The sequence below is a fragment of the Staurois parvus genome, unplaced genomic scaffold (genome assembly GCF_062004578.1).
Source record: "Staurois parvus isolate SC_StPar_1 unplaced genomic scaffold, SC_StPar_1.0 ptg000017l, whole genome shotgun sequence".
Lineage (NCBI taxonomy): Eukaryota > Metazoa > Chordata > Amphibia > Anura > Ranidae > Staurois > Staurois parvus.
Genome location: NW_028317813.1, coordinates 19097960 through 19114237, shown reverse-complemented (window position 1 = coordinate 19114237; position 16278 = coordinate 19097960). Strand labels below are relative to the sequence as shown.

Below are 16278 nucleotides of genomic sequence, written 5' to 3'. Positions count from 1 at the left end.
TTTACATTTTATAAATTGTGGCAGTGCAAGGCCATGCCACTGTGTGATTAGGCAGTTTACGCCAGATTTTGCAAGAGGGAAGCACACGAATGGCACAGCTGTTGTGTGGGCTCTCTCTAGTTTCTGGAACTCTAGATCAGAATATTCAATCCTGCGTCCGGGTTTTGCTAGACACCTGCAATCTGAAGTACACAGCTGTGAGGTGTTGTTATTTACTCAGGTCTGAGAATAGCTCAGGGCTCCCAATTGGAGACCACTTGCAAAGGGAGAGACGGATGGTCTCATTGAAGTGTCAAAGGACCCAGGCAGAAGCCAAAGGACAGAGGTCTCAGTTCCAGGAGTCAGGACGGCTCCTATCAGGGTATCAGATGAACCCCTATTCATAGGCCAGAGGTAGGCCTTACAGCAAGGCGCTGTGTCTAAAGGCTAGGGAGCAAAGTAGCCAAGTATCCAGGAGAGGTACAGCAAGTGAAACTGAGTGAGCTTATGAGCCAGGTGGCTCAGCATTTTCCAATGTATGAACTTCTGTTGGAAGATGGAGAAAATCTCCTGCTGGGAAAATCATTCCTTTGTGAACTTTTGCCTTCTTTTAAATCAAAGTGGGCTACCAAGCCCTTAAAAATAGTTCCTGTCTGCCGTGGAATCACTAAAACAATGCCTTTATCATGAGAACTAACAACCCCATGTCACAATATAATATATATATATATATATATATATATACACACACACACACAGTGGGGATCGAAAGTTTGGGCACCCCAGCTAAAAATTTGTATTAATGTGCATAAAGAAGCCAAGGAAAGATGGAAAAATCTCCAAAAGGCATCAAATTACAGATTAGACATTCTTATAATATGTCAACAAAAGTTAGATTTTATTTCCATCATTTACACTTTCAAAATAACAGAAAACAAAAAGATGGCGTCTGCAAAAGTTTGGGCACCCTGCAGAACTTATAGCATGCACTGCCCCTTTGCAAAGCTGAGACCTGCCAGTGTCATGGATTGTTCTCAATCATCGTCTGGGAAGACCAGGTTATGTCAATCTCAAAGGTTTTAAATGCCCAGACTCATCTGACCTTGCCCCAACAATCAGCACCATGGGTTCTTCTAAGCAGTTGTCTAGAAAACTGAAAATAGTCGACGCTCACAAAGCTTGAGAAGGCTTAAAGAAGATAGCAAAGCGTTTTCAGATGTCAATATCCTCTGTTCGGAATGTAATTAAGAAATGGCAGTCAGCAGGAACAGTGGAAGTTAAAGCAAGATCTGGAAGACCAAGAAAAATATCAGACAGAACAGCTCGCAGGATTGTGAGAAAAACAATTCAAAACCCACGTTTGACTGCACGATCCTTCCAGAAAGATCTGGCAGACACTGGAGTTGTGGTACACTATTCCACTATAAAGAGATACTTGTACAAATATGGTCTTCATGGAAGAGTCATCAGAAGAAAACCTCTTCTACGTCCTCACCACAAAAATCATCGTTTGAACTTTGCAAATGAACATATAGACAAGCCTGATGCATTTTGGAAACAAGTTCTGTGGACCGATGAGGTTAAAATTGAACTTTTTGGCCAGAATGAGCAAAGGTACGTTTGGAGAAGAAGGGGCACAGAATTTAATGAAAAGAACCTCTGTTCAACTGTTAAGCATGGGGTTGGATCAATCATGCTCTGGGGTTGTGTTGCAGCCAGTGGCCCAGGGAACATCTCACGAGTAGAAGGAAAAATGGATTCAATAAAATTTCAGCAATTTTTGGATGGTAACTTGATGCCATCTGTGAAAAAGCTGAAGTTAAAGAGAGGATGGCTTCTACAAATGGATAATGATCCTAAACACACCTCGAAATCCATGGGGGATTACATCAAGAGGCGTAACCTGAAGATTTTGACATGGCCTTCACAATCTCCTGACCTTAACATAATTGAAAATCTATGGATAGACCTTAAAAGAGCAGTGCGTGACAGACAGCCCAGAAATCTCAAAGAACTGGAAGACTTTTGTAAGGAAGAATGGGCAAAGATACCTCAAAAAAGAATTGAAAGACTCTTGGCTGGCTACAAAAAGCGTTTACAAGCTGTGATACTTGCCAAAGGGGGCAGTACAAGATATTAACTCTGCAGAGTGCCCAAACTTTTGCAGACGCCATTTTTTTGTTTTCTGTTATTTTGAAAGTGTAAATGATGGAAATAAAATCTAACTTTTGTTGAAATATTATAAGAATGTCTAATCTGTAATTTGATGCCTTTTGGAGATTTTTCCATCTTTCCTTGGCTTCTTTATGCACATTAATACAAATTTTTAGCTGGGGTGCCCAAACTTTCGATCCCCACTATATATATATATATATATATATATATATATATATATATATATATACATACATATACACACACATACACATAGGAGGGAAGTGGGGGCCGCATTTCAAAAAGATAAAAAAGTTTTAAAGTGATACTTCTTTGCTAATCAAATTTAACAGTACCTATGCATAGAGGTCATTGTTAGCCCTTTATTGCTCCCTTTCTCATGTTGCAACTCTCTAGCCATTCCAGAGTAGTGCAATTTTGTAAAAATTAATTTTACCCTTAAAGTATCCATGATGCCTGTGAACAGAAAGTTTGCACAGATACAATAACATAATACCTCCTTTCCTGATTGGCTGGATCTATTTTCTTTTTCTATTGGCAGACCTCAATATGACGCAGTCCATCAGCTCAATGAAGTTCACTTCAGAACTGCCTGTGCCAGCATAAGCTGGAAGAGGAGGTCACAAGCTGATGTGAGGTCAGTAGTGTGAGGCATACTCAGGATGGGGAAGTTAAGTGGAGAAAACTGGGTCAATGCTGTTTAATAGGCTAATTATCAGGTACACTGGAAATATATATTCAACAACTATATAGCTCATAGAACCACGAATCAGGCCTTTTACAAGTCTTACCAGTTGGCTGCCTGCGTTGATGGTAAATGTGTAAGGCTCCACCTTTGTCAACCCTGGTCACCACTTGATGCTCTGAACTGTTGAAGCGATTAACACGAATCACACTGGTTTTCTGCTGGGCGTTGGCATGATCAGTATTTGTAGCATATAAATAATTCTCAAAAACTGTAAGGCCATACAAATGTTCAATCTAGGAATAAGAAAAGGAAAGAAAATGAACGTCCTTAAAATTAAATAATAATAATATAATACCACTTTATCTGCACTTACTAGGACTCCGTTATCAATGTTTGAAACAATAACGCTTTGAAATGCCTTAGAGCAACCAATAACATTTAGGGCACACATTAGGCCATTGGAGTAACACACGTTACAAGTGCCGGCGTGCTGCAATGTCACTATGCATCTTCACAACACACATACCTTGCAGTGCACTGCCAAAACTATGCATGTTAGTGAGTTAAATGCACCACAACATGCTGCCATTGAGAGGACCCTTAATTGGTCATTCTTTAGTAGATATACAGGTGAACCTTGGTTTACAAACGCCTCGGTTAACAATTTTCGGTTTACAAATGAAAATCCATTGAAAATAATGCCTCAGTTTACAAATTTCGCAATACGATGTGTATGTTGGTGCCGATTTTTAAGTGCAATTGCCAGATCTTTTTTTCTTCACTATAGCTCACAGAATTAGCGGTTACTTTCCCCAGAGCTAAAGGATATTTTGTTTATTTTAACTCCGGGAAATAAACTAAAAGAAAACTTTCTTTCTTTTAGCTGGGGGGGAAAATGACAGTTGATTCTCTGAGCTATAGTGAAGAAAAAAAAAAAGCAGGTAATTACATTTAAAAACTGACACTGACATATAGTGACAGCGACTTTTTCTTTACTCTTTTCTGACCTCCGGAATGGATTAATTGGTTTTCAATGCATTCCTTTGGGAAACCGTGTTTCGGTTTACAAATTTTTCGCAATACGAAACGTCCCGGAGAACGCATTCGGTACACCTGTATATTCCAGTGCAGCACTGAGCCAGATTAATTCTTGAGACAACCCAAAACAATGGTATTTTATGGTAAAGAAGGTCCTGCATAAAATAAATAAATTATTATGCAGTGTGCGCGATATGAGCATGGACGTGCAGCATCACTACCCTCAGTGGTGAGGTCACAGCTTGATCATTAGCATTAATTAATGGGTCATTCCACTCAAAACCAATATTCAGTTTTCACTAGAAGATGAAGAGTTAAAAAAATGCAGTGACATATATCGTGGGGTTTTAGTCCTCCTAGGTTCCACCTATAACTATGTAACTTTGAGTGGACTGAATATGTTCTTAGATACACAATGCAATGTTTATCATTAGGTTACACTAGTTTATTTATTACAGGTACTTATATAGCGAAGTCAATTTACGCAGCGCTTTACATGTGTGTATGTATGTATATATATAGATATATATATATATATATCTATATATATATATATATATATATATTTATACATATTCATACTAGGGCCAATTTAGACAGGAACCAATTAACCTACCGGCATATCTTTGGAGTGTGGAAGGAAATGGGAGTAACCGTAGGAAACCCACGCAGGCAAAGGGAGCACATGCAAACTCCAGGCAGGTGGTGCCGTGGTTGGGATACGAACCAACGATCCTAGTACTGCCAGGTTGAAGTGCTAACCATTTAGCCACTGTATTGCCTCATTAGTTACAGATAATATAGAAAAAAGCAAAAACAAATTGTTGTAGTTCACTCTGGAAGCAGTATAAGAAAAGCTGAGTTCAGTAATAACAGGTTTAAAAAAAGGCAGCGAGGAGTATTAAACCATAGCAACCAAATCAACTTTCCGCAGCACAGAGTAGGCAAATTAATGAAAATTGATTTCTGAATGGTTGTTATGGGCTACTGCACACCAATTAATTTTGCTTGGTGAAATTAAAGAGCTGTACCCATTAGGAACAATTTTCTGCTGAAATTAATAGAATGAATCATACTTTAAAACCGTTAAATAATCAAAGACGCTCATGTACAAGTACATAGTTACTTACTAGCAACCCCTGGATGATGGTGTGTCTGTTCTTGCCTTCATAGTCTACCACTTCAATGTAGTCCAGGTAAGCGTCTGCCCAGTAAACCAAACGATTCACGAGATCCAAGGTGATCCCATGTGGGAATACAATTTTGCTGTCTACTAGCTTGGTCCTGTCCTGGCCGTCCATATCGCATCTTTCAACTTTTGGGATTTGCCCATAATCCGTGAAGAAAACTTTCCTGTAAAGAGGGGTTTTAAGGTTTCTTAAAAATTGTAAAGCTGGTTACAGATACTAAACAATTGTGTTAACCAATATCAATAGCATGAGGCATACAAAAAAGGGCAACAAAATTAATTGTGTGCACACTGAAAATTGATTTAGACCACTGGTTCTAAAACCAATGATACTAGGAAAAGAAACCAGCACCCGGGAGAGATCTACAAGTGCACTCTCCCACCATCCCATCTGCTCAGCTCCAAGTTTCCAGATGAAGGCCAATAAAAGGATGCCCCCCCCCACCAATTATTGTTTATGGTTTGACCCCCATCCTGCTCATCCCCAAGTTGTTCCAGATGACGGGCATACAAGGATGCTCCCCGACCAGGGGCGGACTGACAAATCATCGGGTCCTGGGCATTAGGGGATCATGCGGCCCTGTGTCCTAGCCCACACTCAAACCACACCCAGAACAGCCTATGAAAGGTACCAGGGTCATCTCATTGGGCATACAAAAAAGGGGGGGTTTGTGAAAAGAGATTCACAGAAAAGCGGCTACATAGTGAACAGAACGTGACACACAGGAAAAAATTTCCAAAAATTATGCTTTATTACACATATAAAAATATGACATATGGGCTTTCGCCCTGGTTTACCATCACCTCAGTTGAGACAATACACACAGACCTAAAAGCTTTTCTGTGAATCTCTTTTCACAAACCCCCCCTTTTTTGTATGCCTCTTTTGGCTACTGAATGGAGACCATACATTGGGTGACACGCTAATTTATTCAATAACCTCTTAAATAACTATCTTAATATATCATCTCATTGGGCCCCTACTGACCCCGGGCCCTTGGGCAGTGCCCGAGTGCCAGAATGGTCAGTCCGCGACTGTCGCCCACCCCCCTCATTAATGTTTAAGGTCTGACCAAGGAACAAGCAGGTACATGGGAGTGGATTGGTGCTTGGGCCCCCAAAAATGTTCAGCTTTCAAAAAGTCACAACTTTAAAGTGACAACACTTAACTCACATTTTTTTTTATCAATCAATCTAAAATATCAATTATACCACTGCTCCGATTACATTTTTTCCCCTAGACATTTTTGTCTTGTGCAGAGATTTACATTTAATTCTATTTTTTTTTTTTTCAAAAAATCATTAAATTACATTTAGCCCTGGTTAACACTGATGCAATTTCAGATGTGAATCGTATCGCACTGAATCGCATGACAAGGGAAAAAACATTGGTTCCTACGGAGCCTGCTCACATCAATGCAGCACAACTGTGATCTGACTTTGGGAAAGGGTCCTGTACTTCTTTGGTGCAATGCAGTGCGATTCTGTGGTCCACAGACTTCCATGGAAACACTTTCAAGTTACTTATCTGTCCTATGATTCCAGCAGGTTTTCTTTACCAGCACAGAAATTGCAGCCATACCAGAATCACACTGCAACTGCACTTGAAAATCAGATGAAAACCGCAATGCATCAGTGTGAACCTTGCCTTAGAAACGTAAGCAAATATTACATAACGTTGCAAAAAAGTCACATTTTAAATCATTAAAATGTAGAGGTCCAAGTCAGAAAGTACTAAAGAAAGTGCGGATTGGTACAGCAAGGCATTTTCAACAATGCTAATCCTTGAGATTCTCTCCAAACAACATGACTTTAAAAAAGCTGAGAAACCCTGGTTAACCACAAGATATCACTACCAGTTTGCACTCTTTATACCTTGTTAATTATTGATGAGCATGGAAAATGTCTTTGAGGAATCTTTATCATGCAGAAGACAAGGCATCATTTTTCTCAGCCGCTATTAATTACATGCACATTAGCGTAATTGCAATTCATCACAGAATCACTAACTCATTTTAAGTGAATAGTAATACATGATTTTAATAAAGGAGAAAACACCATGTCACACTGGTGACTGCACACCACACACAGACACAGCTGAAAGTCTAATACGCAGAGTACACCAGCTATAGAGGCAAGCAATGCTTTTTAGCAGCCACTTTTAGACACTGTGAGGCATCATTTATACTTGTGGCTGGAGAACGGTAAAAATACTTGATTGAGCTGCTTTTTTAGCACCCCAACTGCTCCCCCTGCCGGCTGTAAAGGCAGCGGAAGGGAGTGTTCACATAATGTGCCTGTGGTGATTTGCATTGTGGCTCAGCAAAAATTATATCCGCTAACATACTCGGTTGGAAGTGCTGCCCACTGAATATGGCCCATACAAATGATTGGGGCCACAATGCTACTTTAGTGCTGTGGGATTGTAGGGGTTAAAACAAGCTGTAAGGAGGCAACATAATGCCACCTCACTGTCTGTCAAACACCACAAGGGTAAACAAGCCCTAAGACTGTGTGCACCACATGCACACAGCCATAACATTGTGTGCACTACTTCCTACATCATCATATATGCAGGAAGTTAGCTGAGACACATGAATGTAAACATTACATGTAGGACCCCGCTGTAGCTTCTAATGGGGACAGGGTTAGCTTCTACTTAGGCTGGCCATAGCAATGAATCCTCCCCGCTGTGCTATTGTATTTTGACAATGGGACTCCTCATTGTTAGGATACACTGATCAGCGCTGCAGCCACTGATCATGCCAGGAACAGCCAATGGTACTTGGTGAACAGGCCAAATTGTGATCTATCTATGGCCAGCTTTAGACTCCTTTCACAGGGATGTTCCATTTGTCCACTTTTCATCCATACGTTGATGAATGAAAAACAGTCCTCAGTGCATCTCTATGGAAAAACGGATGTAAATGGATGATCATCCATTTACATCTGTCTACACCTGTATCCGTCAACTTCCTTTTTTTGGAACGGATCAAAGCCCTATTTTTGTTCTGTTAAAAAAAAAATGTAACGAATGAAAAATGAATGTAAACGGACAAATGGTCTTTTTGCATCGGTTTTTGCACTGGTAGTGGATGGAAAAACCAATGGAAAACTGATATGTTTTTTCTTTGAAAAAACGTGACTGAACTGATGGAAAAAATGGAATGCCAGAGTGAAAGGACCCTATGTTCCCCACTTTCTGTCTAGTTGGAAGGCAAGTATGAAAGGGGTGTGGAGTTCAGAAAGTCAGAGTGTGGAGCTGAGAAGTGAGGATTAATCAGTAAGATAGCCATGTGGACTTTAGACCTTGTGGAAATCTTGGGGCCCGATTCTTCTAGACATGTAGATTACCTATAATGGGCTTCTTCTCTGGGGAAATGCCACCTACGTCTGGCCTACTGGGTAGCCAGAAAGCTGTAGAACTCTATTAGACAAAGCCCAGGATTATGATCACTGCTGGGAAAAAGACAGTTGTTCTGCTGGTGGCATTCACAAGTCTCTTGTCTACATTATGCAACAGGAAAACCCGTGAACCTGTTGTATTTGGGCCAGATGGTTGGTGCAGCCAGGAGCTTACATCCCTTCGGCAGAAGCAGGCAACCCTAGAGAGAGATTTCTTGAAAGCTCAAAGGTGGAGCATGGTGGGTCCACAGGAGTGAAGGATTATTACCCGTATAACCTGTCCGGGGGGTGTGCTGAGGACCCTTCTCACTTTTCTTTCTGGAGCACCACTGAACTTTTTATTTGGAGTCATGCACCTGTGTGAACTATTGGATTTTTGTTACAAACACATTAATTTGAACATGTGGTGGTGAAGTTTTAAACCATATTTTTTCCTTATGTCCCTATTGAATTAGCCTACATGGTTCATTTATATTGTCACTCTTTGTATTGGTGTTTTTAGCGCTGCTTTGTTTAAAATATTGTTTTCATTTTTTACACATATAATGAGTTTAGGGTAGTTGCTGAAAAAATTGTTTCAAATATATTTAGATTTTTTTTTAGTTCTGGGTAAAGTGCTGCCTATTTTTCACTTTCAAAATAACAAATGTTGAGAGTGACGTTCCACTTTAAGTTATACATATACATTAAAATTAGCACGAAAAGAACTATACCCAAACAATACACATGCTCAGTATCTGGCTTGTCTTATGACCTTAGGAATGCAGTCATATTAACCAGACCACCATTTCCTCATCAGTATAATTATACATTAAATAATGTACAATACACTACCCAATCCTAGCTTAGCCGGGCTTACTAGTTCAAATACATTTTAAATTACAAGCATATTTAACTTTAATAAAAACACAAATCCCGAGATTTAATGAAGAGTTAGCAGATCTAACTAATTGCTGAAAGCATAAATAAAACCATTCTCCATCTGTGACTAAAGTGTATGACTGAAATCAATGAATATAAAAGAGGCTGTAATAATTGGTAAGGAGGCTGGAAAAAAAGGTCACAAACAATGCTCAGTCAAGTGAGAAATTTATCAGTGTGATGTGCAAGGCTGGTCTATCCCATCAGCAGTCAATTGGAGATGGCACTGTAATCCATTATTATTACTGGCCTTGACGTAGTCTTCCCCAGTCACTGAATGTCAGAGAGAAATACATCAAGGACGTCAGTGTAGTTATATTTATATGGTGAATAAAATATAACTGTATTTATAATTATGACAGAACCTCCTAAAAAAGTATCATAACTGTACGTGAAATAAAAATAAATCAAATTCAAACTCTCATATATGATTTAGATTGCCAATATCAATATGTCCACCCCTTAGATTTTGCTAACCCACCCTGTAATATCATGCAAATCCTTCCAGAAGGACCAGTAAACAGCCACTTCCTTATTAAAGTGACAATGTTCTGCTTATCTCAAAATCACAGAATCGTCACTTCTTTGTCTGCTAAAGGTACTTAGATGGTACCTTGGGATGTAAGGAGGTGTGGCTAATTGTGTTCTCTCTGCTGTTATTCTCTCACGGTATTATCTGTACTTGGACAGCCACACTTATCTTTCCCACAAAAACCCTGCTAGAAGCTTGTTGCCCTACACTTCTACCGAGATATGGAGATTTTGCAGAACTTTGTACTTCTTAGGTACTACAAAAGTAAATTACTATATTTTTCACTTGTAACAGGGTAGCTTGCAATGCAAAGAGCCTATTGATCCACGTACTGATATAGGAATAAATGGTAGGTTTTCAATGGGCTTTAAGAGATGATTATTCGGACATTGCTGCTGCCTGATGCATGACAACTGGTATCAGAGAAAACATCTGTAAATCATGTAGGACCTTTTTGGTTTATAGCCCCTTTACCCTTATAAAGGTGAAGTGAGTGTACACATCACAATGCATTTATGATAATGCCTACTGCCAAGCTACCACTATACAGACAATTTAGGAGGAACCATTATAATTATCTCATGCATGGGCCACAAGCAACTGAACTGAAGGAAATTAGAAGACAAAGTGGTTTATAAGGTTGGGAAGTTTCTAACGTGTTACTGGTGGAGATTTACAACAACTGAAGCACTCAGAACCTGATTCAGTTTTGCATGGTAGCCAATCAACTTCTAACTTCAGTTTGTTCAATAAAACTTTAAGAATGAAACCCGGAAGCTGATTGCTTTCTATTGGTTTCTATGCAGAGCTGCACCAGACATTTAATGCTACAAGATCCCCCTCCCCTCCTCATGTTTTAGGGCTTCTTCACACAAGCAGGTGCGTTATATCTTGGCTGCTATTGTGCACTGTAAAGGGAGCAGTGCCGATATGTTGTAAAGGTGCACTGAACTGCGGTGTACCTAGTGTTACTAAACCCAGGACCCTGCATTCACTATATCTGGTCTCCCACAGTACACAGAACATGGAAATGCAATTATTTTAGTAAATATAAACTGCTAAATACCTTTTCTCATCAGCAGTTAGAGCAGTCTGGAGACTTCAGCAGAGCACTCGTTAAAGCCTGAAGGAGGACAGTGTTGATTGGCCCTGTGCTGATCACGTGCACTCTCCCAAGAAAAAAAAAAACCTCTCTAGCAATACACATCAAACTGAGCATGTGAATGTGACCACAGATTCAGTCTGTATCAGGTAAGCATTTCAACAAGAGGAGGGCCAGAGAAGACAGGATCAAACAGCCTCTGTACACAATGAAGAGGATTAACCCCTTAGGTTCCACAGTGAGTATAACAAGAATGCTTTACTGCATATAAGGACTTTTTTTCTTTGAGGTAGCGCAGCATTTTTTTCTTCACTTTTTTATTATTTGCCCCACTGAGACATGGGTTGTGAGCACTAGCAGCTACAGTATTGATATTTATATATATATGTGTATTTTTTGCTTTCTATACACCATAGTAAGCACTTGAGTTATTTAATTTATATAGCACTTATTTTACTGTTGTAGGTTTAGTAACACTTTAATTTGTTTTCTATTTTTCAATTTTACTGAAATATGACAAAGTTACATTTCATTCATTTTTATGCACCACATTGCAATGGGTGCAGCAGGTCACAACATGCTACACTACGTATAAGTCCAGCATGTCCTACATTTTTTCAGCACAATGCTGTTAACTGAACTCATAAGACTCAAGACTAATTGCTTACCTAATTTTTTTTACTATTTCATTGAAATGTCACAAAGTGACATTTCATTTTTATACACCACACCACAATTTATTTACTATTATTTATTACAGGCACTTATATAGTGCCGTCAATTTATGCAGCACTTTACATATATATATACACATATATATATATATATATATATATATATATTGTACATTCACATCAGTCCCTAACCCTCAAGGAGCATACAATCTAAGGTCCCTAACTCAGATTCATACATACACATAATAGGGACAATTTTTAAATAAGAGCTAATTTACCTACAGCATATCTTTGGAGTGTGGGAGAAAACTGGTGTTCCAGTAGGAAAACCACACAGGCACAGGAAGAACATGCAAACTCCCCTAGTGCTGCCAGGTGGAAGTGCAAACCATTTGGCCACTGTGCTGCCCCAGTGGGAGGGCAACATGCTGCGCTGCATAAAGGTCCAGCATGTCCTACTTTTTTTCAGCTCACTGCTGTTGACTGAACTCATAGGAGTAGGGCAAATTGTCTTTTCTATGAATTGGGCAAAGCAACTCAACAAATGTAATTCATATTGTATGAAAGGGCCCTTACTGAATATTTTAAGACACAACTCCAACTATCTATCAAAATATTCCAATATTCAATATTTAGCTTAACCCCTCTGGGTTTCTAGTGCCTGAATGGTGAACCATGAGGACTACTGTACTGTTCTTGTTCCAGCTCATGAAAACAATAAAAAGTCCTGAGTTGGATTTTACATTTCGATCTTTACAATTCATAGCTAGTTATGGAAGATTTTGTTCATTTGCAAACTATTCTACCTGAAATTACTTCCTTAACTCAAGTACATATATAAGCCAAAGACTGCATAAGTTGTAACTCATGGCTTATCAGAAAAAATAAAATGACCAAGCTTACTTACGAGCTTAACATCCAAACTTGGTACATAGATGTTAATAGTGACACCATTCCTATCACATACTGTACACTATCTGAAAGTCATATAAAGTAGTAAAAGCTACAAGAGCTTGTCTACAATATGCGGCAGAGAGATTCCAGGCAGTAAGAGGCGTGTAGCAGATATAGCATATAGCCATCAAACACTCACTTCACATATATTTAGATCTGAAGAGCTCAGTTGACTAATGTTATATAGCTTACTAGTCCTTATTTCAGCATAACAGTTACCAAAACATGTATAATGGCCTATGTGTTTCAGACTAATCAGTAAACAAATAAAAAAAAAGTACCGCATGACTAAAAGAAAAAAAGAAATACGGGAATCTAAGAAATTGAATGACAAAACTGTTCATATGTATTCTGGATAATACACAGAAAACTAAACACATAACAAACAGCATGAAATGCAAACAGAAAAACTACTAAGATGCACAATACATAAAGTGGAAGGAACACTGACAAAAACTGCTAGGGGAATATTGGACCAAAAGGAACCAGATGTTTTTTGTTGAGAAATACTGTGACGCATCTCTAATTTATCCAGATTTGAGAAATTCAGGATGTTGTGACATGTTGTGGCTTTAGAAACCCAAATACCCTGTACTTTAAACTGTGCTCCAAGTAATTGAAGAAAACAAGAGGAAATTGAGCTATTTCACTAAATAATACAAAGATGTTCCTTGATAGCAGTTGTACTCTAACATTAGCAGGATTACATTCTGCTAGCGCCACATCTGACATTTAAAAAGAAAAACAATTCAGTAGTGGCTTACTAGCTCTTCTATGGTCCATTCACTTTAAAATAAATAGATATGTTAATCATTTTTAATGGCAGGACCATGCACTAAAAGTAGAACTATACGCAAACATTTTTTTTTTCACTTTGGATAGAGTAAGGGAGGGTTATACGCCCTTTAAGGTTTATTTTTTCCATCTTTGTCCCATTGGGGAGATTGGGGGAACTAGTGTCCCCATTGGAAGATTTCCCCTCTATTACTTTTTTGGCGACAACAGAAAATTTGGGATTTTCTTTCACTTTTAATGATAATGGTAAACAGGACAAATAGAGAGAGCGAATCTCCCTAACAGGGATACAGACAGCAAGTAAAACTGACAGGTGTTACACGCCATCTCCCCTTTATCCAAAATTTAAAAAAAAAGTTTTGCCTTTAGTTATACTTTACATTATAACTAAAGGTAAACTCTTTTAGTTTTGGAGAACAACTGTCAGTTCTTTTTTGTTGTCTGTGCCTCCTCTGCAGAGATTCACCCTATTTGTCCAGTTTACCATTATCACCAAGAGTAAATTTGAAAGAAAATGCCAAATTTTGGGTTGTCACCAGAACAGGAATAGAGGAGAAATCCTACACTGTGGACCTTGCTGACCACCAAACATTTCTTCACATTAGAGGGATTTCCCTCACACTTCATGTATTAGCTATGGGACAGGAAGTGAAATGCAATTTCCACAATGGTACACAGATGGTAAACAAAATGGACAGGGGTTATAACCCTCCCTTACTCTCGAATTATCAAAAATGGAAAAAAAAGGTTTTGCCTTTAGTTCTAAATTTTAAATTGTTCACTACTACTGCCTGGTGTTGTCCAGCCTTGACAACAATTCTGTCTTATGCATAGTTAAAGTAATCCTTTTGTTCCAAACAAGTAAAGTAACAGCCCAAATTTAGTAAGTGTACTTCCTCACCATGTACAGCCTTAACATCTCTTGAAACTCCCTATTGGAAAAGAAGGGTGATCATCAACTGAAATACAAAATATGAGTAGTGGGAGGCAGACATTTTCTCAGAAAAAATATTGTGATTTGCATAATAGAACACTGAGTTTAGGTGTCATGAGAACTTTCCTAAGGGTGGTAAGAGGTACATAAATGCACCAGAAGGTACATTGTTGTTACCAGGACAGAAACTAAGGTGATCCATAATTCTGCAGTTGAGTTCAGGGGTGAGGGGAAATATTCATATTCTGACACATTTTCCTATGACAACAAAGGTAGGAGATCCCTTGAATTTATTAAAAATTCCTGACTCCCTGTTGTGTCTCTAACCTTTTTTCTACTTTTTTAACCACTGGCACCACACAGCATAAAAGGTTAGTTGTACTATTTGGCACCCTGAGTATCACATATCCTGTAGTCCTTTAGCTTGAAAGAAGTGACCCAGCTTTCTTTGACAACAGTTTGGCCATGGTCCCCTCTATCCAGTCTTCTAAGCCTCAGAATTAGCTAGCAAGGATACCCATTGATGGCTCAACAGTAAGGCAGGTGGCAGTTGGGCCAAACTCTCAACCAGAGAAGCCAGGCAGATATTTTTATTAGACCACCTTAGGACTTTGGTGCCCGGGGTGCAGAACAGGACTATAAATCATAAGTGAGGGAAACTGGAGGTGACCACTAGTGCCAGTGGTGATCTAAGTTTTTTTTTTTTTACATTATAGATTCAATTTATTTATGTACAGCACACAACATAGGGAGTAAAATAATTAAAGACCAGAAACACCTCAGCATGTAGGATTCAGAATTCACACACAGGTATGATAACGTGCGTATTTTGGCGATGTTGCAGAGGTGGAGTCAGCATGAGTTTGTTAAAGATTGGACTTGGGGCTGGAAGGATAGGTTGGAGTCCAGAATGACACCAAGTACTCTGGCCTGTGGGGCGGGTTTGATGGTGGCATTGTTGGACATGATGGAGAAGTCAATGGGGGGTGGGGTCCGGGCTGGGGGGAAGACAAGAAACTCCGTTTTGGAGAGGTTCAGTTTAAGGAAGTGGAGCGACATCCAGTCTGATATGTCGCTCAGTAGGTGTGTGATTCGGGCAGAGACTGAGGGGGTGAGGTGGGGGGTTGAGAGATAGATTTGTGTGTCGGCGGCATATAGGTGGTAGTTGAAGCCGTGAAAGTGTATGAGTTGGCCAAGGGAGGAGGTGTAGATGGAGAAGAGAAGGGGCCTGAGGACGGAGCCTTGAGGGACCCCAACAGAGAGGGGGAGTGAGGGGAGGTGGTAGCATTATAGGTAACGCTGAAAGAGCGTTGTGAAAGGTAGGATGAGAGCCAGGAGAGAGCAGAATCTCTGAGGCCGAGGGAGTGTAGTTTTTTGAGGAGGAGGGGTTGGTCGACTGTGTCGAAGGCAGCAGCTACAGTTTTTATAGCTGCTGACTTTTATTTTTTGACAGGGTGACTGGAACTCCGCTTTAAATCTGAGCTCCTGTAGAGTGTGCACCAAGGAGTTCAGCTGTGTGTACTCTGTAAAAAGGTGTATAAATTTGTTAGCTCTTTACAAATATTGCATATACATAAATAATTGCAAATACAAAATAAAGGTAATATTAACGGTAAAGGTAAAAATACCTTCCGTATGCCAAAAGGTGGCTTCCAGTTACAAAAAATTCCAACAGCTCAACATTTCTGACTCTCATGTAGGTCATTCTTCTTTCACCTAAGGCAAGGTCTGACATCTCATCATATGGAACATTTCCTAAAACCACAGAGTTCTTGGCTGTGATCACTGACCAAACTTAACTACTCAGCACAACCGGGCCAACAAACTCAAACAAAAAATTGCTAGAGAAGGTCATTTGGCATTGTTGATCTAGGATTGCTTAATATATTTTA

General features: G+C 39.4%; 1 protein-coding gene across 2 annotated transcripts in view; it reads right to left on the bottom strand.

Annotated features, from left to right (window-relative positions):
* LRP1 (LDL receptor related protein 1) overlaps window positions 1-16278 on the bottom strand; it is a 441174-nt gene that overhangs the window by 220198 nt on the left and 204698 nt on the right. For both annotated transcript variants that reach the window (XM_089681129.1, XM_089681140.1), the window contains exons 8-9: window positions 5011-5233; window positions 2946-3135 (exon numbers count right to left, since the gene is read on the bottom strand). In XM_089681129.1, coding sequence (XP_089537255.1) covers window positions 2946-3135; window positions 5011-5233 — 413 coding nt within the window. The remainder of the gene's footprint in view (window positions 1-2945; window positions 3136-5010; window positions 5234-16278) is intronic.